We start from the raw sequence: 26,441 nt of genomic DNA, 5'->3' as shown, positions 1-26,441 counted from the left end.
CCTCTTCAGTTTAGATTTAAAACATGTGCATGCTCTTTCAGGTTGATGAGGATTATGGTGTGGACTGGACAGGACAACATAATCGCTGCCCATCAAATGAGATCACCATTCCTGAGATTCAGCTCCCAGATGCACTGAATGAACAAGACCCTGCTGTGCTACCAATACTTCAGAATCACTTGTAGAAAGACATTATTACATTTAATCAGTTTCTATGTCAGGAGGATTTTTTTTTTTTAAATTTCTACAGCTTTGTAGCTAATACTGACTCAAAACAGCATAACCAATTTCATTTTCAACAAAACAGTGAGTGGCTATAAAACAGGATTTGTTTTATACAGCTGTCACTTTAATGATATTCATTTCTTGGTTGGATATACAGTACATGTCAACTCTGAGCAGATTTAATACAATGAACACAGTAGAGTAGTGTAACATCTTAATTCAAATAATTTTTTCTAGAAATTTTTTTTGTATCAGTAGCAAGTATAAACAAAACATATTGTGTAATTTATAATGTACAGTGAACAACTGATTTTGATATCTGAACTCTTCATCAGTTTATATTAAAAAAGCCATAAATGCACACCTGTACTCTGTATTTTTCACTGTCAAGTGTATTAAAAAGAACTAGAACTCACTAGATTGTCCGTTTCTTTGAACACCGAGTACAGTAATGTGATGCAAGAAAGAAGAAATGGTCTAATTTTACCATGTGGTTATGGAATCAATCGTAAACCAGACCAAAACCTGAGTCAGTAGAGTTGAGACACACCTGAATGTCCATTAGAAATGACTCATAGGTACAGTAGTGTGCAGGAAGACGTAGTACTTCAAAACCGGTGGAAGACTTTGGAAGATTGCTGTTGACCACTTCCACAGTCATTTCTCGGCAAGACTTCCCATCCTGTCCAAAACTTGATGAGGGCTTTTTGTTGTGCACAAGATGCTGCAACAGAAGATTGTTTTAAACTATAATGACATCCTATATTCATTATTTTGAATCTTTTATGGAGAAATACCATAAAGATGACCACTTACATACAGGGCACCAGACATTTTTGCCCCACTCAAATTGCTGTTGTAGCTTTTATAGATATTTTTATGTTAACAAAGCTAAAAGTAGTCTACATACAATTCTAGTGCAACTGATAATGCCACCACTCTTATGTATTGCATGGAGCAAATAACAAAACAAAATTATACTATAGCGTAGAGCTGGGCGATAGAACGATAACGATATGTATTGCGAAATAACTTTTTCTCAATAGAAAAATTAAACTATTGCGATAGACCTCACCGCTCTTGTCCTTTTTATAAAAAAATAAATAAAAATAAATATCGTGATATGAAAAAATCTCATATCTCCCAGCTCTACTATAGTGTACTTTGTTAATGACCCAAGATCACTGGACTGTATGTAATTTACCAAAGTATAATCAGAGAAAACCAATGGCAAAATACCTATCGCAGCAGACTTACCATTTTCAATGAAGGACCGAAGGTAACCTGCCACTCTGCATTTATCCTCGAGAGCATTCCTCTTCTTCCTCATCTTCATCTTCTGTGGCAGGCCACAGTCATTTTATAGCTTTACTTATCTTGTAGTCTTAAGAGCATCGGCAACATTAGGTGTATTTTTATTAAATGTAACCCAGCTGTTCAACTAACCCACGCATACAAAACAGTATATTGGTGTTTTGTGTCAACAATTAATGTTCATCCTTCATAAATTAACCAAATAGCTTTACTATTCAGATGTTAAAAGATGTGACCTGACCTTACCTCACAACAGGGAGCAGTCTCTGATTCCCTTGGTAAGAAAGGAGGAATGATGTCTGATCTTTCTGTCAGAAGCGGCCATACCATGGTTTCCTTAAGCCCTTTCCTCAGCTGCTTGACTTGACGACTTGTTTGTGTTATGACCTACAACGGTGAGACCAAACCAAAACTGAAGTTGGAGTCTGTAAAGTGACACACACTTTAAATGTTAAATATTTAAAGAACATCCACTGTACTAGTAAAAGCATTTTCAAATTATACCCACTTACAAAATCACTACGTTGAACTAAAATTGCTTTCTTTTCTTTCACATAGATTACTTGTCTTCCATATTAGCACAGAAGATAAGCCACTTTAAAACAGTCATGAATAACTATTACCTACAACAATGTAAATAGTAATACAGACATTAACCCAGAAGACAATTATTTTCTCTTACCTAATTTATAGAATTCTTTGCTATGATAAAAAACAGTATTAAAAAAAATCTGTGACTAAACTGTTTAAAAAGCTCATATTTGGCAGACAGACAGACTAACCAAGCAATAATAACATATCGTTACTTACCCTGAACAGCGTTTCGTGGAGTGGAGCTAGCTGTGATAGCGTTAGCATTTGCTAACGTTAACCCTGTGCTGTTGTGATGAGAACTTGGACCAGGGACCACTTCATCTCCAGTACACTGCTGCAATACGCAGACTGAGGTGAAGACGTTCAATCTAAGCGGTTAGCAAGTTCTCTGAGTAACTCAGAAACGGACTTGTTTCCTGCAGCCATGCCCTTCACAAGAATTGATACACCTGTAACGTTATTCGCGCCCAGTGTTTTGCATTTGTCGGTGCCTTAAGTTTATTTTGAGCTGCATACTGCCGCCAGCTGCATAGGAGACGCATTGCACCATTAAACCTAAATCGACAATTCATGTGCTATTACTTATGTCTGAGTAAAGGAGCAACCAATCACACAACTGGCTCCGCCCTGTCTTTCTTGATTGACAGACAAAGTCATTCTGCTGAAAAGTCGCATTATGAAATAAATAGACCATCGGGAAAAACGGGATTTTGAAATAAAGACTGACTTTGAAAAAAGGTCATTTTGGACTAAAAACGGCTGGAAATAAATAAAATGCCTCAGGAATAATCTCTGTTATTGTGAAAAATAATGACCATGAAATAATATTTCACAATAATAAGAAAATTTATATAGCAGAATGTAATATGTTTCACAATAATGAGCATTGTTTTCAAAATGTGTTCCATTATTTCACAATATCATTCTCACATTACATATCTGTGTCTTATTTATTCACATAGTTATTTATTTCATCTTGACCTATTTATTTATTTAATTTTGAACACTTTGGAGTTCCATAATTCATAGCCTTTTCCTTTTTTGTTTTCTTTAGGTCACGAGCAGTTGTCCAAGCATTTCACTACATATCGTACTGTGTATGACTGTGTACGTGACAAATAAAATTTGAATTTGAATTTGAATTTTGATTTATGAAATTCCCAGACCAGCCAGTCTGCTGCCAGCAATCATGTTTCAGAGTCACTGAAATCACCTGTCTTAAAGCCTTCCTCCCATTGGATACACAGCTTCTGGCTATTAAAGAAATCAATGCAAGTGACATGTGCTTCCCAGTTTTCAACCACACGACTCACGCAGCTCTCGTTAGCTCATTTCTCTTACAGGCTGGCTTCAGTCTGTTACACATCATGTTTTTATCATCCGAGTAATCCTGAGACATTGTCAAAATATATCTAAACTAATTAAAGAGTAGTATATATCATTTTAATAGACAGCTGGATCATTTCATAAAATGTTATTCCCACGGAGCTGATACTAACATATCTGAGATGTAAACAGATAGAAACACAGCAGCTTTAAGTAAATCACCATTAAGAGACAACACATTACGTCGCATGGTTTACATGCGGTTTGGTAGGAGCTACAAATGTTATCTCTAAAGCTTCGTAAATCTGTAGCGCGAGTGGATTTTGGCACCGGCGCCTCTTTCCATTGTGAAATTGAACCGTACGTCATGTCGTATAAAAGCCCGACAGCGTGCACGAACAACATATGTTACATTTCAGGCTGAATACCACCACAGCACTACGTGAGCCCACAGCTGTGTCTTGCGCAGCTGGCTGCTTCCTTGAACTTGCCTGCAATCTCTGCTGAGGTCTTGTATCAACAAAACTTGGATTTTTTAAAACACAGTAAAACCTCACAGCTCCCAGAGAAAAGCCTGAAGTGACTCGTTTGGATTTTCCTCTTTTTGTCTGTCTGTCTTCCCCACTCATGTCTTTGATTGTTATCAGTCACATGTACATCGCTGCATTAAACCTACAATAGATGATCCATTGGCCACTTGTGGGCAGCAGAAACAAGCTAAGATCTCAGCATTTTGTTCCTTTTAAAGGGACAGTTCACAAAGAAATAAACACACACACGGTTTTCTTCTGGCCTGTTGTGTTACTTATAAATCAACACCAGTTGCTTTGGTGTTGCTTCTGTGTTGTTGTGCATTTTGTTGTCTGCTAGCTCTTAAAACTACAGTCTTACTATATGGTGCTTTTATGTTTTTGAGGTTTGGCATCACACTGCATGCATTCTTGGACTAAAGTGGGTTTTACTTGTCTAAACTGCACCTTGCTGCGAGCTGTTCTGCTTCCAGCTCCTGTCCCTTTAAGGCCACCCTCTGGATGGATAAACAGCACTACAAGCTAACATGTTGATTTGATTTTGGGGTGAACTGTCCCTTTAAGCACATATGGCAAACCTGTCAGCAAGCAGGAAATTAGCATTCAGATGGTCACATAGTGAATGCCACTTCAGTGTTTGATCTCTCCGAGCTCTGTGGGGTTTGTTTGTTTTCACATCTCTGCTCCTGAATAATATTTCAGACTCTTTAGCTGCGTAATGCTCCACTCTGGCACTGCTGTTTGCATGAACTCTGCCATTTGATATGTTGTTATGATAAAAAAATATGAGCTAAAGTTGCTTAATCTCTCCTTTCCTTTGTATGCACTAATTCTAGCTTCTTATCACCTCCCCACGGTCCTATCTTCATGCCTCCACTCTCCTGGGCTCCTGACCCCCGCTGGCTATGAAACTTGACTGATCCCACTCAGGAATTTGCCCTATATCACAAGAGCTGGGGCCCACTGGAGAAGTGAATCACATGAGCATTTTGTAGGTATAATGAAGATGGACGGGCTGCAGAGAGCGCTGACAGTACGAGTCACATTCCTCAGGCTGCTTCTCACTCACACATCCCCACATCACTGTGGTATGCTTTACTGAACTCTAACATTACTGAGCTTAATCCTCATTTATTCAGTGTATACAAACTTTTCCTCTTCGATATGTAGAAAAAGACACAAACATACTTCAGTTATGCCATCTTATTAGCACGATCCTGCGTGGACCCTGATTGAGAGGAAAGAGGCCGACACTCTTTCCACACTATTTCTTCATCTGTGAAGGGAAAACACGACCCTGCTTTTGACAAGTGTGTGCACTTATGCTTGCTTTCTGTTAATTAGCTCTCGATGTCTGCCTGCATGTGGAGTTTTATTTGGTGACGCAGAGTAAAGTTTGCTAATCAAGTCAAACACTGCGCTGCTGTGGTGGAGGCTTTCAAAAATGTGCAGAACAATCAAACCACCAGCTTTCAAGCCAGATAATGGCGACCACGTTACAGTATAGAAAGGCTTCCATTGGTTTCCTCACTAAGACCACACACAGCTTCGGTGTCATGTCTCTGCTTCTTTTCCTTCTGATTAACATTACAGGAAGCTTTGGGAAAATGTGATGCCAAGGTTTGCTGTTTATTCAGGATATATATTAAAAGTGTTTTTCACAGCTTTGAAAAAGCATGAATTCAAAGAACCACAAAAATGGTGAACTGGCAGCTGAGCAACATCTCTCAAGAGTTCAACAAGTCTATTACTGACATGAGCAGACACACAAAGCACCAAATATTGACTCTTTCTTAGCCCGTCTTTCTTTAGCGCTGGGCTGGCAGAGCAAACAGCTGGACTGCCACAGCACTGTCTTTCATCCTAACAACCCCTTGTGTCCCACCCCCGGGCCTCTGTCTGCTTGTACACCTACAGCACTGCTTTCTCCATGTGGGGGGCCCACATCACTTCAAAGCGCCCTGTGTTGGAGCTCCAGTTGGGTGACAAACAGCTATAGCCCAGCTGAGCAGGATCACACTTGTCAGAGCAAAGGAAACACATGTTGGAGAGTGGCTATGGCTAGAGTGGCTACTTGTGGTTTGGACCAAGGGAGTCACTGAATACGATTGCATGTCCTTACACTCAAACATAAAGATAAAAGCAGAACGTGCATTTATGCTTACAGCCTTTGCCTTAAAAGAGAAACCATGTTTGGCAGATGTGCAAAGGAAGATTCTCAGATCTTTGTAAAAAGAAAGAAAATACAAGCAGCAAGCTCATGGAGCCAATAAATAATTTAATAAATATCATATTTTCCGCACTATAAGATGCACTTAAAATCCTTAAAATTTCTCAGAAATCGACAGTGCACCTTATGTATGAATTCTAGTTGTGCTTACTGACCTCGAACCGATTTTATGTGCTACACGGTGCTCAAACATCTGTCAAAAATGTTTTAGTACGACTTTGCTAAGCTACGAAGCCGCACCGCTGGATGGATTGTTGGAGCATTACAGCTACCGTAGTCAGGAGCCGCGCGGAGTAATCTGGGTCCTAAACTCCGTCATTTCAGGTCACAAAGTCAAGCGAACACTGCAGCATCACTGAGAGTTACAAACTGTCCAAATTCTTTCATCTTTAATAAAATAATCAGCGTTGCAACAATTAAGTTTAACATCCAGACATCCATGAAAACAGAATTTATTAAATTTAACAGTTAGAAGTTAGCAGGAAGTTGGCTCGCTAGCTTCCACCTAAACATGATATAGCATGTTCTGACTGAGAGATTTCTGAAACAAATTCAAACGTACAGCTCTGCTGTCACTTCCAACATAAATGAAGACAGAAAACTAAACAGCAGTGACGTTTGTAGGGTTACTGAAGTTGGGCTAGCTGCTATGTAATGATTTGCTATGTGATCGCTAGCTACACAGCTATATTAGCATAGCATAAACACAGCGAAGCTGGAGGATGAACGCTAACTTTTTTCCCCTCGATAAAAGTTAACGTGAGGGTTCCCGATGGTTAGGGACAAATGCAATCGCATGGCAGGATGCTGTAAACGGACCAAACTTCAGTCAGGAGAACAGCTGAGATCATCCATCCACAATACGAGGTTAGTCATTAATATACTGCAACAACATGGGAATAGAGCAGCTGCAGAGAATTCAACATTCATAAATCAACGGTACAGAAGTGGAGGAAGCAAGAAGAATGAGTTGAGTAAAGTCTGACTTATCTGACTGTTTTAATGTGCCTTATAATCTGGTGCGCCTTATGGTCCGAAAAATGCGGTAAGTATATAGGTCTGTCTTTCCTAGCGTCTTCCCAGCATGGGGTCCGCTGCGTGGCTCTTTCTTCTCCATTTGGATCGATCTTGGGTGTACTCTGGGGCAAGATCCACTCGGTGATTGCATCCATCCTTCGTTTGGTCTTCCTCACGGTCGGCGGCCTCCAGGGTCGAGTCAGAGGGCTGTTCTTGACACTGAATTCTCCTCACTGCGCATACGTGTCCATGACGTGCCCATACCACCATAGGCGCACTTCCCTCATCTTCTTTGTGATTGGGGCAACTCCTAGTCATTTTCAAACAGCTTCATTCGTCACACGATCCAGGAGGGTGAAGCCCACCATCCACCTGACTGTCTTCTTTTCCACAGCATTGAGGATCTGCTCGTGTTTCGTGGTGGCTGGCCAGCGTTCTGCTCCATACAGGGCCACCGGCCATATGACTGTCTTCTGGATCTTAGCTTTGAGGTGTTCAGGCATCCTCTTATCACACAGGATGCTGGTGGATTCGTGCTATTTAGCCATGCTGTGTTGATTCGTGAGCGCACATCTGGAAGCGTCTCACCATCCACCGGGACCAGGGACCCGAGGTATTTGGGTGGTCTTCTTTAACTCCTGCCCGTCGATCTGGATCGATCCCAGAGTCTGAGGAGCACATGCTAAAATAAATAAATAGATAAATTACTTCATTATTAAATTAAAGAAATGCCACCACAGAGTTGCAGTTCATTGAATGGCCACTTGAGGGTGTCTCCAAGAGCAACTCAACCTTTACAGCAGACGTACTGTATGTCATTATGTTTGTGCGTTAGTGTGGCAAAAGGAAATGACCATCATAATAAATATTATTATATATTATATTATATATTATTATATTATTATTAAAAGCTGTTCTGCATAGCTCATTTTTGTTGTAGCTGCTAGGCTTCACCCTTACCTGGTTTAAGACACTAAACTGGACTTTGCACACACATGCAAATATTTATATTTCCAATTTTTTTGTACATAGTTCCTGATTTTCAGAGTTGATCCCAAGTATCGAACTTGCACCTAGTAGCTGTTCACTCTCAACATGAGGTCCAAAGAGATGTTGATGCTGATGTGGAGGTAAAAGACCAAAATAGAGAGACAACAACAACATGACAATCTTCAAAAGAAGAAACAAACTGACCAGCTCAGCCTCGGTGAAAGACCACAAAAAACAACTGGTGGATAAACAGAGCTCTTTCTTTGGTTTATAAAAACTCTGTCACAACATCGAGTCATGAACACTCTTAACGATGTGGGTGTATTATTGTGGATTTTGGTCCAGGCCTACAGCGCTTTAATGTAACGTTTTTCCCCGTTATGTATTCAAAAGTGGGATTTCAAATGTAATGCATACTTGTGAATGTACATTTTAGCGTAACGCACAAAATGTCAAACTGAGAACATTGTGGACCGCATACAGCCCAGTTTGATCCTACGTCGGCCAGACAAGTGAAACTACTGTTAGAAGCCTCTAAAGTGTTTCTCACCTCGTTTAACTCCACATTTAATCCCTGAGATGTCCTTAGAAGATTAAGTGTAATTTCAACAATATGTCTCAGTGTTTCCACATTATAAAGAAATGCTGTGGTGTCTGAAACCTTCAGCTTGGCTCTTTGGGCCTTGACTAAGAAATGAAAAAAAAGAAAGTACAGAAAAGCACTGGCAGCTCGTTATCTGCACTTTCCTTTGTTAATCTGAAGAAGATGTCCCGTTTTTCTTTTTAAAAAAAGTGCAGTGACTTTCTGGAATAACCTTTTTAGTAAAACACTAACAGTAAGAAAGCACCTTGATCTCTCTCATCCAAAATTTCTCCTTCTTTGCAATTTTAACAACCTTCTCGTGAGCTCGACCGTTTCAGTTTCCACTGGTATCTATTCGGCTCAGCTCAGCTTGACTCTGTTTTTAGGGTTTCCCAGTAGGCGGTAGTAGCTGGTACCGCATCAGCAGACAAAAAGCCATACACTGAGCAGCAGGTATGTGACGTAAGACGACAGTATGTGATCTGGACTGACCAAAGAACAAAGAGGAAGAAAATCAATCCCCCATCTCCCTCTGCTGTGAAGCAACACCACTAATCCCCGAATGAAGGTGCAGAAATTAGAAAGTGAGCTAACTAGCTTCTAAAACACTGTGTACATTAGCAAAGCATCGGCAGATGAGAGAGATGGGAAGTACTCTCAGATGTAGTAAACACAGCTGGTCACCTGATGCTTTAAGCCCAAGCTAAGCGACTTTGGGTCGCTCGCATATTCACGACGGGGTCATGACAGTGGGTAGCTCTGCATGTTGGATTTGGCAGATTTTTCAGCGGATGCTCTTCCTGAGGCAACACTGAAGGGATTTGTGCCTCCTCCTGGGATAACCCCTGGATCTTTTCCCTGTTAGGTGAACGTGTAAACCCTACACGGCGGAGCCATTACTAACAATTTGCCCATGTAGTCTTGTGTTCACACAAAGTTCATGCAAACACATTATGTGTCACAACCATTTGTCTAAATTAGAAGTTTTTGAGTGTGAAAATCAACTCATCACCTCTTTAGATCTCACCCCCCCAACCCAACCCCTTTATTTGGTTTGTGCTTGGGTGGTCTATTGATACGCAGCTTTAGAGGGCCTCACATGTCTTACAGTAATGAAAGTTTGACCCTAAACAAATGTTTCGCAGACGGTCACGGGGTACAACAGGATTTGCTTGTGTCAATTTAGGGTCAGGCCTTCAGTTTCCCATAAAGAGGATAAGAGAGGCATTTTCTCGGATTGTTGTATCAGAACGTATACTGTATATGCTTTTCTTTCTCTTATTGTTAGCACAGTCCTCGGTGCCCGTACCCACACCCCATTCTTTATTGTTTTAGTTAGTTTCTTTCAGGCGTACAATAAAGATCTGTCCCACTGCTCCTTTGTCTTCAGCTCTGTGACTCACGTTAAAACATTTTCCAAAAACAAGACACAACCGCGAGATAACAGAAGGTCCGGCTGGATGGAAGGAATGCTGACAGACAGGTAGCTTTTAAGAGGAGTTTCCAAGCGCTCCCTGCCATGTAGGAGGCTGGTTCTTCCTGGACATCCTGTTCTCCCATTTGTCCGGTACACCTGCTCTCTGGAGTAAAGAGTTCACGGGGGTTTCACACTCATAAAAGGATTTTTGTGGCTTTTCCAACCCATAAATTGACCAGAACACACACTTAGCCTTCTAAGGTATGCATGTATATGTGTGTGTGTGTGTGTTTGTGCACATATACTACGAGACAAACACATGGACAAATGTACACATGTGTTATTGTGTGCAGAAAAACGTGAGAGAAAGCAGACTGATACTAAATTACATGTGCTGTGTGTTTGGGGGGGCTGCAGCTCCGTTTGTCTGCTAATCAGAAGGCTCGGTTCTTCTGCAGGAGTGAAGCTAGCATGCTAGGCAGCCACTAAAACAACACAGCCTTCCTCTATGATCCTGAAGTGTTCAGCACAGTAATGCATTGGTAGTCTGTAGGTATCTGCATGTTGTAACTGTCTACTGTCACATGTGGGCTGCTTCTTCTTTGCTTTAGACCTTCTGCTGCCATCAATCCTGCTTTCTCCAAATCTTCCTCCAAAAGCCAATACATCTGTCTGTTTTGTTGATGCGAACAGTTTGGACGTCACAACAATCCACCAACGCTTTAGAGTAACAACATGTTACAGCGGGGCAAGACTCACTGTTTTGTAATTGACACTCTTTGCATAATTTGTTTAATTTTTATTTTTACTGCTATAGATTCTTGTCAGGAGCATTTAATGCAATCATGTTGTGTAAAATCGTTTTTGGGGGTGAAGAAGTACAGAAGGATGTAGAGCAAAGTTCACAGCAAAAAACAAAAAAAGCAGAATTACAACATCAGGGTTGAAGAACCAGCACGTGTAAAACAATGTTGTCATAAAGTCATGTGAATTACAATGAGCACAGCTTTTTCTAAACTTCAACAGGTATTTAAGTCTTTTATAATGTAAGACTTCAGCACATTTTTATCTGCATGTGCAAATTACTGCTCCGCCGAATCCAGATGACAAGTTTATGACATGCTAAAGTGCAAACATTACATACATATCAGGATTACATATCAAATCTATTATACTGAGGTTCTACTCGACACATGCTTTCAGAACCCAGACTCCATTTCCTAGCACGCCGCTGCAGCCCTTCCCCCAATCCAACAGCCGGCGAGAGGGGGAGAAGGGCTAATGTTCATTTTTCACCATTTTCCTTTTTAACTCGGTGGCATAAATCATTTGGGAGGACCACACCTCAATATGAAATGCTCTATACTGACCGCAGAGGCTGGAGGAAAAGTCTTGGAAGCTTTTATTAAAAAACTATTCACTTTGAATAGTTTTACAGTAAAACTGGTTACATCAAGTCCTGAATCTGAGGCAGTAGATGTAGGAAACTTTAAACAGCAAATGCTTAAACACCAAAAAGAAAATCATGAAAATCATGAATCACAGTAGTGTGGACAACATGTGGTTTGTATGAGAACACTGAAATGAGTATTTTCACATCTAAATATGAGAATCTCCATCCAGTGACTGGGATCTATGAATGTCTGTCCTGCAGTAAGGTTGCGTCTGTTTGATGGAGGTTGAAGTTAGATGAGAGGATCAATCAAATTCTCATGTATGAGATCAGCAAATGCAACAACCTCAGTTTCTGGGGTATCACATTTGACTGCAAGGTGACTGGACGGGTTGACTGATGAGAGGCAAACTGTCTCCAAACAACTGGGGTCCATCTTTGACAACAGCTGCAACTGGTCTCTTTGCAAATTTAACAAATGTGGACTTTATTAACATTACAGCAGCACAAGAGTCAGATAGAATTAGAATTAGAGATAAATTAAAATTAAAAATAGAAAAAAGAAGAAAAACTGCCAAAAATGGAGAATTAGGAAAGTACTTTGTATTATGTACAAATAGCGCTGTATACAGTAAAATATACTACAAGAAATCTCCCGATCTGATTATACCCTTATATAAAAACGAGGTTGTCTGTGTCATTTTGCAATTAAATCCTGCAGCAACTATTTGGCAATTTGTGGAGGAATTTATGACTGGACTGTGACTATAAGAAATTTATGTGAAATTCAGTGAATTTCTTTTGTATTTAGACAGCAACATTTCTGTGACTTTTATCACAGTTAACTGCTGCATTATTACAAACAGATTGCATTTTGCACAAACCACAGTCACTTTGAAGACTACAGTGATCATCGGTCTTTGAAGCAAGTGCAACAAGATCGCATGTTCAATGCAATAATTTTATTTGTCTCCAAACGGGTCATCTAACAAGTCTATGGTCGACTTCTTTTGTAGAGTAAAATTTGGCTTTTGTTTCTCTTAAATTTCAAAACTAATTAGCAGATGTATGACACTCCCATTCAGTCTATGGATGCAGCTTGCTAACCAAGCTAGCCAGTGTTAGCTGATAGCATAGCATTCCACTGTCTTATTTCCACATGTGGTCAATGAAAGATCCAAAAAAACAAAACTGCAGTGGTGCAAACGTCCAAAGCTTCAAAACATGAAGTCAGTGACAAGTTTTTCCCATATTTCCTTTTTTTTTAGTTTGTCTTCTAAGCTAAGCTAACATGTTGCTAACTGTAGCCTCATATTTAACAGCCAGCAGTGTCTAGCTTGTAACGTCTTGATGCATTCTCAATCATCCAGGTAAGTAAATGAGAAACGTTTCATCACTCATCCAAGTGACTTCTTCTCCCACAAAACGCTACGTCCAGATGAACAGAATCAACTTTTGGAGACGTAGCTTGTAACTTAACTTGAAAGTAAATGTGCGTATTTTCACAAAGTTTCCCAATTTGATTTTAACCTGAGTTAAGCTGCTTATGCTGCGCGTTCTTAGAAAGCTTGGTCTCTTTCATTTTTAAGGCTAAAATGCATATGCATCTCCATGAAGCCATAATGTGCACGAGGCTGGTCAGGAAAACTCCAGCACTCGGCTGCCTCCCCCTTTTGCAGCCAACTTTACAGTTGGAACAAGAAATGACCTCACCTCATCCAAGTCTCGTTCCCCCAAGGTTTGAACAGGAAATAGGGAGAACACTACCCCCGCCCAGCTCCTCGCACCCATTACAGCGCTCTCAGAGAGAGAGAAACCCAACATTACAGGCGAAACTCAAAAATGAAAGATGGTTTTTGAAAAATACAGGCCTGTCTGAGGCCGTGAGGCATATAATGCTTGAAACGTGAGCGAACATGAGATAAACATTTTGTTGTAACGGCTGTTGTGAGTTTTGTGGATTCCAGCCGTTGTTTGGATTCCTCTGAGAGGGAATGTTTTATGCTCCTTTGAAAATACAAAAGGAGTTGCACACATCTGAAAGCCATTAGCCCCTCAAACTGTTAGCAAGCAGTCTGAGGATTCTTTCCGCTCTCGTGGACTCTTGCTCCAGTTCTCTCTTTGCTTCTCTTCTCTTTACATTTCTTTCTTTCACGTTTGCAACCTCTGCCTTTTGCAGTTACAGGGATTGTGGAATTTCACTGCTCTTATCCAAAATGTTTTACTCTGTGGACCCCTTGAAACCAAATTCTTCCACGCTCCATCTGTCTCATACACAACAGCCTTTCTTCATTTCTAGCCCCGCTGTATTCTTGAAGAGTCATTTTACCATGGCCAAGCAGGCTTTGGAGGCTTGCAGTGTGCTCTGTCACTTGGGAGCAGCATCACGTGTATACCCGCCTCTTTCTGCTCCTGGTTCGCACACAAAGCAGGGTGGGGACATGTGAAGCAGGTCTTCCCTCCTCCTCCTCCTCTGTAGCCTAACCTTGTCTAAACGGACCAATGTGTTTCTGTGCTCTTTTATTAGATCACGTATTCGCATACCCCCACCCGAACACTGACATCTTTTGTCTCTGCCCGTGTAATACTTTGAAGTTTGACATTCCTCTCCCACTGCATCACTGGGGCAACACAGCTGCGCGAGGCAGAGCCGAGAAAAGCAACGCTCCAGGTGAGATGAGGCGAGTGAGGCTTGCCTCGTGAGCAAACGATGGAAGAAAGAACGGCGGAAGAAGAGGTAAGAGGAAAAACATTTGAGATGCAGTAAGACTGTGTGTCTGTCAAATTCTGAACGAGTTTGTGTGTCTTTCTGTGCAATAATCATATTTTTACCCAGCCAGAGAAAAAACCACAAGTGGGACCGCAAGTTCCCCTGCTGGGAAACCACAAACCCCAAGATCATGATGACACCAACCTTTTAACCCAGACATCATCCTTGAAAACCCTCAGCCCCACCCTAACACACAAACATATATCACGTGTGCACACAGATACACACATCTCCATGCTCCCGTCCCCCCAGGGTCACCGCTCTGCTATGACCACTGTGATGTCTCCATATGAACATAATGCAAAGTGTGACAGTCAGCGATGCACTCGAACAAGTTCTGAAATTCTTTCACTGTGTGAGGACTTTGACTTTCCGGTAATCGTGATTAAACTCGGAAAGAGCAATCAGAGCGGTCATGATCCTGCATCCTGTGTCTTTATTGAAGACACAGGATGCATAAACACTTATTCCATCTCATCATGTATGGCACATGTGCAAACACTTTATTAAGGTTAGTATTCATCGTCCTAGTGTTACCCCGTGCTCTGAAAGTGGTCTGCTGGCAGCTTAGTTCTAACTCTCAACACTGAGCTGAACATCGGCCTGAAGCATAATTCAACTGGGTCTCCAGGAGGTCTTCTAACGTCCCTCCTCTCTCATTCCTTCTGTGACCCAGAAATCGCTCTCGGCACACAGTAGGCACCATAATAGGCACAGACAGAGATGAGAACAGGCCTGTTGGTGGACAGGTACTCCCTTTGGAGAGGTCTCCTCACCTGTGGCGTATATGCCTCAATTAATTTGAATATAAATGAACACCTTAAAGTTTAATTGGTAGGAATCATAAAAAACTGCAGCAGCTCTGTCACGAACAACCTTTTAAACTGATGCTTTAAAATTACAGCTCTGTAGCAAGAGCATCTCCTTTACTTAAATACCTGTTGCCTTGAAGTCCCGCACTCATATCCTAGATAAGAGGACTAGGATGAGTCGAGGAAAGGTATCAAGGATGTGCCAACTGAGAGGTTAGAAGAGGAGCAAACAGCTCATAAAAGTCTGTTTTTCTTTTTTTCTTCCTATTCTGACATGTTTCAAATCATCAGATGTTATTATGAGCCATGCGTTTGTATTCTGAAGAGCACTTGGGTTATACAGGAGGACAGCGATGTGAAATACACAGACAAGTTCATCTGTGAACGGCTTAAAAGAAGAAAATGAAGGTTATGGAGTGGACTAGTCACAGTGCAGACTTCAGTAGGACCTCTAACAGGACATTCATGCTGGAAAAGCCTCCAGAGTGGCTGAATTAAAACAGCTCTGCGAAACAGAGTGGAGCCAAAATTCCTCCACAGTGATGTGAAAGACTCGTTGCCAGCAAACGCTTGATTGTAGTTCTTGCTGCCAAGAGTGGCACAACCAGCTATTAGGTTTGGGGGGGTCAATTACTTTTCCACACAGAGCCAGGTAGGTTTGGATAGTTTTGTTTCTCTTTAATAAATAAAGTCATCATTTTAAAAATGCATTTTTGTATTTATTCGGGTTATTTATGTCAAATATTAATATTAGTTTGATGGTTTGAAACCTAGAAGTGTCACAAACATGCAAATACAAGGCAAACATGCTTGTTCACTGTGTGTGCACTGTGCCTGCAGGAACCTCTGAACTAATATGTTTTAGATGATAATGGGAATTTAAACTTTGTGAATGTTAACTGTTAGTTACCCAGTCATACAGAGTAATAATACATAGCTTTGGTAAGATCACTCGTCCTGCGTGTGCACCAGTTTACCTCTATGGGCAGCAGTGCAGTACAGACTAATTCTGAATGAGAGGAAAGTGATTTGGCTCGGTAACGGCTCTCCTGGCTGGGATTAAAGATGATCTAAAAGCCTCCATCACGCACTGGTGGTCTCTAATGGTTCTTTCTTTTAGCACTGGGAGAGAATTCAGCCAGTACACAAGTGCAGGTGAAAGTAATTCCTTTGAGTTTACACAGTCATAGAGACACTGCTGAGTCTGTGAGTGATGATCAAAGCCGACATAGACATGGACTCTGTGAGGTGTGGGAACTGAAGCGTACGCGGGCTTTATGTGTGCGTGTCGTGAGCAGAGGGATGTTCATGTGAGGACTTTCAAACATCATCTGGTTCCTGTACTGGCTTGTCATCTCTCATATCGTGTCAGCTACAAGAGGAACCCCGAGCTCCACTCTACACCAGCGGCCGATCTCCCACATTCCTGCTGGTTCGGAGCCAGACGGATGATGTAGTCTGGTCCGTGTGAAACAAATGGCTTTCTATTGTCACCACAACGCCGACCACGAGTCTCACAGGGACCATTTTTCAAGGAGTAATAATAAACCTGAAAGCTTCTTTTACCTTCTTATCTTGTAATGTGCAAGTGTTGAGCTGAACATCGTCCTCGACTGGAAAAATCAGTGCACACCATTCGTTGGTCATTCCATTCACTGCTCCTCCAGCCGTGCATTGTTACCTTTGGTCGACACATGGTAGGCCTGCGTGAGGGCGTGTTTACACATGTGTACAAATGTATGTGTGGAAAGTGACAGAGAGCGAGTGCAGAGAGGGGGGGGCAGTAAAAGTATGTCCCTGGGCTCCAAAAGTACAATGCACTCCAGACAGTGGTGTGTTTTCACTATAGCCAGATCAATGCTCGGCAAAATGTGGTCCTGTTTAGAGGGTGGAGACACACACACACACAATGAGCTTAATGCTCCTTGAGGGTCTTTGTTTCTAGTCGTCTCAGTCTTTCATTGTGTCAGTGTGAGACTGTGAGACTCCCCAAGAGCTCGTGCAGCACACTGCAAATCATCCTGGGTAACTCTGCTGCATGTCAAAAGCTGGTCCCACAGCATGCTGCATGTTCCCAACTAGAACATCCTGCCATGTCCAACAGCGTGAAGCAACTATGTGGAAGTTTGCGTGTCTATTTCAGCCTCCAAGGAGACAAAACGGCAACGCTGAGATCCGATTTAAGGGAATATGGCTTAATACTTTCATTGTTGTGTCAGGCATTTGGTGCCAAGTGCACACAAAGTCTATCAGTGAACACGATGTGGAAATAAGTAACAATAAAACTTAAATACATCCCGTGATAATCACAAGTGGTTTTACATCATCTCTTCTCCGGAAATCCTCGCCGCCAGCATTCAGTTTGGCAAATTTAGATCATGCCGTGTCCTGCAGAGACAAAAAAGGATCGCGCACATGGTCGTAATTATCCAGCTTTGTTAATGTTCTCCTCGAAAACGGGCCGAAGATGTTACCACAAAGCTCCTTTGTCAGGCTTCGAGTGGAGGATGTTTAGGGAAATAAAAAGCATTTCCAGGTACCAGGTGTTGTGTAAAAATACTATTTATGACGCATACCAAACCGATGTGCGAACAACCAGACAAAGTGTCCCCTGTAAATACCCAGTCGGCTCGTTCTCCTCCAAGGAGTTTGAGGTCATTGGAGGGCTTAGTGGTCACGTGGCAAAGGAGCATTTATACCCTGAGTATTCAGAAACATCAGTGGTTCCATTAAACCACACGGTGCTTCTTTTAACTCTGATAGCTCTCCAAACTAGGGTCAGGGTTAGGATATTCAGATGACTCGGAGGTGCCGTAATGCACCATGAAAGCCGTAACTCTTCACTGCCATCGTTTTTATCTGCACGTCAAAAGTGACAAAAGTTTAAAAGTTGGTAAAAAGTTGGTTCTCAGTCATCTGGGTCACGTCGTCTCAGCTGCTTAAGAAGAAGGCAGCTGGTTCGTGACAACGTTTCATCCAAGACGTTTTTGAGGAACCTAAAGAAGATTTTTTTAAACTCAAGCACACCTCGCTTCCTTTATTATCTTTGCACATGCAGGCAAATTGGTCGGACACTGGCCTGAGCTCACTGACAGTGCAACTGCAATCCCACCTTTCCCCTTAGCAGTGAATTAGCTATGAAAATGCAACTGACTGCTGTGTTTAAGCCAAGATGAATCTTCATTTTCATGAGACTTTGTTTTAAAAGTCTCCTTTGTAGAACTGCCCTGAACCAGTTCAGCTCTGAGACCTCCTCAGCTGTCCTAACCAGTATAACCAAACATGAATGCTAACTTCCTACCAACACTTGTGGCAATAAAGGATGTGTCAGTCACCGGCAGTAAACAGATAAATCTGTTTGAACAGCAAGTGCACACTTGAAACTCTTGCTTTATACTTAGATGTAAATGAAAAATGAATTGTCTGTGATCAGAGCCACGTGTGAGGCTGTTGGATTTTTTAAAACTTTATATCTACAACGACCTAATCCCAGTATTTTAGGCTCTGATCACGAACATCATTAGAAACCATTTGGCAGTTTTGCCTCTGTCTCCACTCCTGATGTTGCGATTCGTTCGGCATCCAAGAATATTTCCTTTGAGGAACTCTTATCTCATCACTTGGTTTAGCCTGAAGGGGAGTTTTGTGCTCCGTGATGATAGTGGAGCTATGTCAGCCACAGTGTGGAGGTTTAGCTACTTGGCCCCTGTTATAACAACTCTAGGAGTCTTGAGGAATGTGGGTTTGTCCTGCAGTCCGTTACTACCCCCCTCTCGCCCAGTGTCTGCCTCACTCTGTGTCCCCTCCCCTCTCCCAAACAGGGCAATTCCCTAACTTTTCTCTTTTTCTCACAAGGCTATAGTTCAATATTCCACTCGGGGGCACATATCCTGTCTCGAATTCCGACGGGGCTCTTCGACGCCAAGGCACTCCAACTGCTGCAAGGTATTAGTACCTCTTGAGAACACTAAAATTTGCTTATCAATGGCTCTGACCATTCTTTCAGCAGCCCGTTGTTTCACGGAGATGATCTCTTTATATGCATGGCTGCCATCTGAAGATGCACAAAGGTAGATGGAAAAATGTAAGAATGCTAACGGATGAAGCGCGGATGCTGCACTTTTCTCTCTAACCGGCTTTTTGGTGTTAAAACGGGCTCGTCGCGTTTTACAGATAGTGCATTGCTCGCCTTGTTTGAGTTTTAGTGTGGTCTTAAGTTTCTAGCAGAGTATAGCGGAATGAAGAGCGCACTCACCTATTTTTCCATCTGTTGTGTTTCAACTAGTAGGAGTTGATGTTGTGTTTTTTCTCCATTCATAAAGTCGTGGTGGCGTGCAGATGTGTTTTCAGCGCGTCACTATCGTGGAAACTCTTATGTGCCTTTTTGGTCAGCTTGCAGCAGATGTCTTGAATGGCTGGTTTGCACTTTTTAAGAGTTGGGGACTGAACCAGACACACTTGTGCACAGCCTGCTCCAAATTATCGGTGCTTCTCTGTAGTGGATTAACAGCAGGCTTAAATGTACTTGTAATGTTGCACCTTAAGTAATTATTAACTGTTTAGGTGGAAAAGAGTGTAAACTGTGCTTGGTGTGATGTTTATCTCTAAGCAAATAGGCTCATTTTGTGTTAAAGGGCATGTTTTGCACCAGCGGTCCGACGATTAAACGATAATCCTGACGGATGCTTTACCTGCTTTATTTTGACAGCACGCTTGGAGAAGTGCTCGGCAGAGCTCGCTCTCCGTAATTGATCATGCATTTCTTTTGTTCGGCTCTGATCCCGCCTCCACACTCAGCTGCAGGGAGCGCAACATTTTGGTTTTCGAGGGATTTCTATTTGAATCGGTGTTTAGAACAAAAAGCGACGATTAAAAAAGGACGTCGCGTAAAAGTTGTGCCAGATTCATGTTTGGACGCGCTCCGGTTTTTTTGCCTTAAAGAAACGGGAAATGTGAATTATAGTATAATAGTGGACAATTATATTCACATTTCTTTTTTCCTCAACATCCATCTCTTCCTGCCGGGTTTTGCCAGCACCTCTCCCCGTGTCTGAGCTCTGCATACTTGACTGAGTTCACGGCTCATCCATCTCTCCTCTTCCTTTAAGGATGTGGGGCCATATTTCTCCTGTATTCCGTGTCCAGCCCAGCTATGTGATGCGGTTGGACACTGGGTTTGCTGAGGTTGTATATCACAGGGAGCCCAGAGTTCCCCGTTAAACCCGTAGTCTGTGAGGAGGTAAAGAAGGAGCCTCACGGCTGTCTAATGCCGCTGGCGTCGAGATATTTTTCATTTGAATTTAGCCTAACGCCCTCAGGACTGAGCTGCACAGTTACATTTAGAAACCAAGGCTTCATAAATCACTTGATGAACACTGTATGAGTGAATAAATGTCTAATTGTTCTTTGTTTTCTTTCTGGTTGTGAAATGTGGCATTTTGACCCGACTGATCATGTGATACTGTACACGACTATCTAACCCTCAACTCCTGCGCTTTTCTCCCAGCACGCCGTTAGTCCTGCTCTCTAGCTCCCTCTGGTCTGAAGGCAGCCATTTGGACCAGTAGATAATATGTGTAAACAACACACTATCCTTTAAGGGACAGCAGTGTAAAAGCTTCTTCATGGTCCAGTGTCCCAAAGGGCAAAAATAACCTCCCCCTTCACTTTGTTTTAATTTTAATGAGTAAAATCTTTATTATCCTTTTTAATGCCAGTAAACAACACTGAACGCTGTATGTTTGACACACAGCATGTTTCTCTAATCAGTTTATGACCTCATTTCCCAGTTTTTGCAGTTTTCTGTGTCTGTTGAGTGATAAACTTGTTACGAGAAGGCTTTGAAGTGCAGTATACTGAAAACAGATTGCTAGAAGTCAGAATTTAAGTCTCTCTTCTCTTTCCTTGCGTGTCCACAAATCACATGTTTTCTATTGTCTTACTGTAACCGCCCAGCATCACAAAGGAAAACAAGAAAAGAAGAAAATGAAATGCAAAGTGTTTTGCATCGGAGTATATCGTGTTCTCTTCACAGTGGTCAGAAATCTATGATGGGCATCATTTATTTCATCTGCTCATTACACAGGGTAGACGTGGAGCTTTAACGATATATAAACTCACTTAATTAACTAGCAAAGTTATCATCATCAATAAGATACCATAAAATCGTTTATTGTAACAACATTACAAATTAAGAGTGTATGAAATTCAGATATGAAGCAGAGAAGTTGAAGTGGTGTTGTTAAACTCTCCTCATCCAAAGCTTTGCGAGGCCTGAGTGTAAATGTGAGGCTGTTAATACACCGCACTAAGATTAACAGCAGCTCTACACCATCGCCACGCCCACCAGAACCTACCGTGTAACCCGACATGCACCTCCCCCCGAAGTGTAACTACACATGACACACAGGTGTCAGTGCCACTGTCCAACCTGTCAGGTTTCATCCTAGAAGCATAAATCTACTGTCTTCTTTGGCGTGAACTTCTTGGGATGTAACTTTGGTGCTCTCAGAAGACCCAGACAGGGAAGCTTGCACGAGCAGCACTGTAAGATCAAGATGTCGTCTGAAAGTTCAAACGAGGAACAGATAAAACAGCTAAAATGTAAAATAATTGAAACTGCTGGCTTCTTGAAACATTGAAGTAGTTTAACTAGCTAACACTGTAAAGAAACAGATATAATAGCCAAAGATACTATAAAGGACTGATAAATGTAACATCTGCCACTTGAAGAATCAATGCTTAACCAAAACACCCCCCCAACCGGCTGCAGAAGAGGGCTTCCTGTTTAAAGGGAGGCTTTCCTTCCCACTGCTGTCAGGTTGTAGCTCATAGGGGCGATTGTTCGTGGGGGTCTTTACCTTACAATTTAAAGCACCTTGAGGCGACTGTTATGGTGATTTGGTGCTTTGAAAATAACATTGAATTGAACTAAAACACTGATGATGTGATGGAGTCACAGAGCTGATGTGAAACATAGTTAAGATGAACTTTTCTGTAATTAGCAGCGTTAAAAACATCTAATTTATTCAAATGAACTCAGGTCATTCTGGTGAAATGGGCCCATCTGAGAGGCCTGCAGAGTAAATCTGATGGAAAGGTGCTTCCTGTTAGACCAACGTCTGTGTTTAACTTGTCTCTTAACTTTAATATCCTTTCTTCCTCTGTCTAGCCCTTACTGTGGAGTGCACACCGTGATTTGGTCTGGATCCAGGTCCAGGTCCTGCTGCTCAGTCTGGGTCCGTAAAGTGAAGAGTCACGGAGTGAGCATCAGCACAGGAGGGACTCAGGTGGAGGTATAGCCGACCGATGGGATCTGGGAAGCTGACCCAGGCTCTGCTGGGATGGGTGGTGATGTGCCTCGGGGCGGTTCAGGTGGCTTGCAGTCAAACTGGGAATGGCCCGTACCAAGCTAGCCGCTTCACCGGCACCGTGGACCAGAGGGAGGCGCAGCGGGTTCGACGCCGCGGCCAAGAGACATTGAGAGGGTGTGTTTTACTGTCAATGGCCAATCACAAACATAATACAGAGTCACATGGCACTGCAGGCTGAAATGAACCCAAAGTTCATGTAGCAACATTTGTCTCTGTGTCTGAACAAGGATCCAAACCATGAATGTTTCTCCGTCTTTGAGCTGCTGTGCTTCCTGGGCTCAGACCGAGCCGAAGCCTTATACCTCAGGCCTTATACCAGAGCATGCTGCTGATACTACAGCGCTTTGTCAAAAACAGGACATTTGACATTAATAGACCGCTCGCCAGAATAAAATCTCCCGTGTTTTGTGGAACTTTCTATACAAGTCATGACCCAAATACCCCGACGTGTACTGGTTACGCTATACAAAGGTATTCAGGAATGTAAGGAGATTATAGGCCTCAGTGTTTAAAGTATTTAACAGAGAAATTCAGTGAGCTGGGAGGTGCAGTGCTGTGCAATAACATCAACCACTCCTCATTTCTTTATATTTTCCTTTTTCGAGCAGTAGTTCTTCTTTGTTGGAGGTCTTTCAAAGTTTTTCTTTGGGCTTTGGCTGCTTTTCGGAGTTTTCTGAGGACTGTCTTTTTCACTGTTAAACTACTTCATGCTGACCTTTAAATCATTCATGCATAAAAAGGCATCTAACATACGCCACGAGCCTGTGTCGTGCACCCAGACAAACACATATTTGTTCCCATTTCTTTAGCTGAGTATTTGAAAAATGCCAAACATGACACAGTTTGAACACCAAAGCATTTTACATCTGAACCTATGAATGTTTTTAAAGTGCTGTTTATTTGTCTGTGTGTGGGGAACATCCAGAAACATCATGTCAGCAGCTGCAGCCGCTCACCTCACCCTCCTGTTTCACTCTCTTTCACTTTGTTACCTAAACATCATGAATCAGGAACACACACGTTAGTGCATCAGAGTTTTCGTTGTGTATTTCACCTCTTCTTGACAAACAAAGAGTGTTTTGTTGGAGCCAGCTTCAGTGTCTGCATCAGTTGTTCCAGTCAGTCTCCCATCTGTCCCAGCTTACGGTTCCCCCGGTGCCAAGTCACAGGAAATGAGGTATTCGTATCACCCACGGGGGGTATGAAAAGGGCATTTGTTTCACCGTTGCAGGTGACGGAGCAGCTGAAGGAGTAACGTGGGGCTGGAATGAAAGACAGCCGAGTACCAGAGAGGAAAACTATGAGCGCATAGCTGCAGGTTTTGAGTTGAGGCTTATTAGAAGTGCGGGGCGGCGTCACCGAGCCGGTGTTTTCTCTCACAACATGTCCAGCGCTGAACCACAAATAGGCCGGCCTGCCCGTCGCTCAGACTGACTCACGTGTTTGTCCTTGACATATTTAAAGGAGATAGGCCAAAGTGCACGACCCCTTTACCAATCCTACGACTTATCCTGCCTGACACAAATATAAGCACGGACATGTGATCAGCAATAATTCACATTCACAGTTCGTGTGACAGGCAGTGGAGAGAGAGGCACGAAATCAGGAGAGCCTTGCACAATAGCGCACTATTACCATCAAATAGAGTGCGGTTTCATGAGAACAAGTAACAAAAGCCTGCAGACTTTTTCCATTACATTGCTGAGCGAACCCCACAGTGTCAGGAATAAAATGCTCATGCAGCGATAGTTGCGCTGAAGTGAACTCACAGCATCTTTGCTTTGAAACTCGGGCGTGTTTAGGCTAAAAAAGGTCCGCTCGCACGCTGGGCTTGGGGCCACAGCGAGTACCACGAACCAGAGTTGTTTAACAAAACGCTGGACTTGGTTTCTGATTATTTTGATCGGATTACTTCGTGTGCCTCGGTGCGCCTGGTAACTGTCACTGAAATGATTCTTTTAAGCTGCCTCCCGTGTATTGCAGCGCTCCGGCCAAAGCTCACGAGCCCAAGTGTCGAATCTAGTTTCAGCTACACTCTGGGGGTCGTTGGCCCGAAGCGACGGCGGGTTCATCCGACATCGGGTAAAATTAGTCATCTTGCACATGAGCAGCTCTGGACGGAAGCCTCGAAAATGAAGAAATCTCATTGGTGACGAGTTTGGGCTGTTAGGCTTTTGTAGCGCGAGCTCAGTGTTTGTTGAGTTTCATGGCAGTTCATCCACACTGGGTCTGTATTCATGAGAGTGGTGCTAATCACAGCAGGCTGTCGGTAACTCGGCGTTCACAGATTCTCCGTGTGGGTGATGCAGGCACGTCAGCCTAACGATGGTCATCACGTTGGCCTTGGGCTGAGGTGCAGTGTTTATTTGCTGGCTACAGCTCCAGATCCCCTGGTCTGTCTCCGGCAGTGCTGGGTTTGATGTTAACTGACTGATTTATGTGCTCCCGCAGCACACCGCACCCTGGCACCGCCTCATGTGAAGGCGGGATCGAATCCGAGCTGGCCGGCTCCGTGTCCCACCTGCTTTACTTAAATCTGTGATTGACTAACTCAAACGAGTGTATCATTTCTTTATCATTTAGTAAGACTGCTCGTACGTTCGGGCTGAAAAGTCTTGCTTCATGATTTCTTTCACCGTTTTAACTTAGCCCTGCTCGGCAGCTCCTCGCCCGGCTGAGATGCTGGCAAACCGGCAGCCAGTCGGCCTCAAACCAGAGGATTACATTTAGTTACTTTCCAGGATGATGTCAATACCACCCTGATGGCCTGGATGGGGTCCTCTATTTACAGACTGCCTTGGCATGTGCCTGATTTGAAACAGAATAAAGAACGATTTTGGATATCGAAACGGTTTCACCTCAGACCTGCAGGAGTGTGAGTGCTTTCAGAGCACAGGAAAGAAAGTCCCTCTTAAAAATATAGCCACAGAGTTTCCCTTTCTCTTTTCTGCACATTCGGGTCCGTTTTGGGATTTTATGCTCGCTGCGAGTGAGCTGACAGGATTATCTGGGACAGCTGATTGGCGTGTGGCTCCTGCTTAATGTCAGACTGCGTGAAAAGACTTAGCCACAAGTTTCCTTCCTTCTTCTGATATGTACGCACAAGAAAACACATTTGTGTAGCTGTATTTGTTTTACAATTACCTTTGTTCAATTAGTCCATGTTTCTTCACAAGAAGCACTTTTCATGGCATGAATAATCTCTGCCCACAGAAACATAATCACTTCTTTTTATATCAAAGCAATAAGAACAAACACTCGCGCTGGGCCTACAAAACCACAAACACAGACAGTTACTGTAAAACTTTATCTCCCTCAGTCCTTCTGACTGACGCAGGATAAAACAGATTTATTGTAGTTCCTGCTCCGCTTTGATCGCTCAGCGTTTAGCATCTTCAGAGTTCCTCCTTTTTTTATTCCAGTCTGTTCTTCAGTTTTTAATTTTCTCGCTTGCCTGAGTTTCTTTCCAGGTTTTAAACTTGATGGTTTTCTTCAGCTGCTTTGAAAGCATCAGACATTGAATCATTTTGCACATATTTAAGGGCTTAAACGTGTCATTCGAGCTGGGCCAGAGTTTTCCTCCTTTGTCTGTTGCACATTATGTTTTCCAGCTTGTTAAAGCCGACTCATAAAAAGTTACCGATCATCGTCAGCTTCGTATCTGTCTGCAGCTCATTTTCTCACATTTCTTTATCGTCAGACTCATTGACTCGTTTGTAGAGAAACGGGCTGTTTGAGGCTTCAGGCGTCTGAACCTGTGACCAGTACAATCACAAGCGTACGTGGGCAAAGACACCGTGAACTGAATGAGTCAGCCCGGCGTCGTGAGTCCGCCTGCTCTGCACTGGCCAACGCAGATCAGGGTGA

The 26,441-nt window shown here is 42.6% G+C and overlaps 1 protein-coding gene across 1 annotated transcript in view; it reads left to right on the top strand.

Annotated features, from left to right (window-relative positions):
• The first annotated feature begins 22,502 nt into the window (after positions 1-22,502).
• Positions 22,503-26,441, top strand: part of fbn3 (fibrillin 3) — a 58,821-nt gene continuing 54,882 nt past the window's right edge. The window contains exon 1 of the mRNA XM_085347201.1: positions 22,503-22,688. Coding sequence (XP_085203327.1) covers positions 22,510-22,688 — 179 coding nt within the window. The 5' untranslated portion in view covers positions 22,503-22,509. The remainder of the gene's footprint in view (positions 22,689-26,441) is intronic.

The sequence above is a fragment of the Diplotaxodon limnothrissa genome, linkage group LG23 (assembly GCF_057381915.1).
Source record: "Diplotaxodon limnothrissa isolate DT_005_m linkage group LG23, D_limnothrissa_male_GT1.1, whole genome shotgun sequence".
Lineage (NCBI taxonomy): Eukaryota > Metazoa > Chordata > Actinopteri > Cichliformes > Cichlidae > Diplotaxodon > Diplotaxodon limnothrissa.
This window is presented reverse-complemented; position numbering and strand designations above follow the sequence as displayed.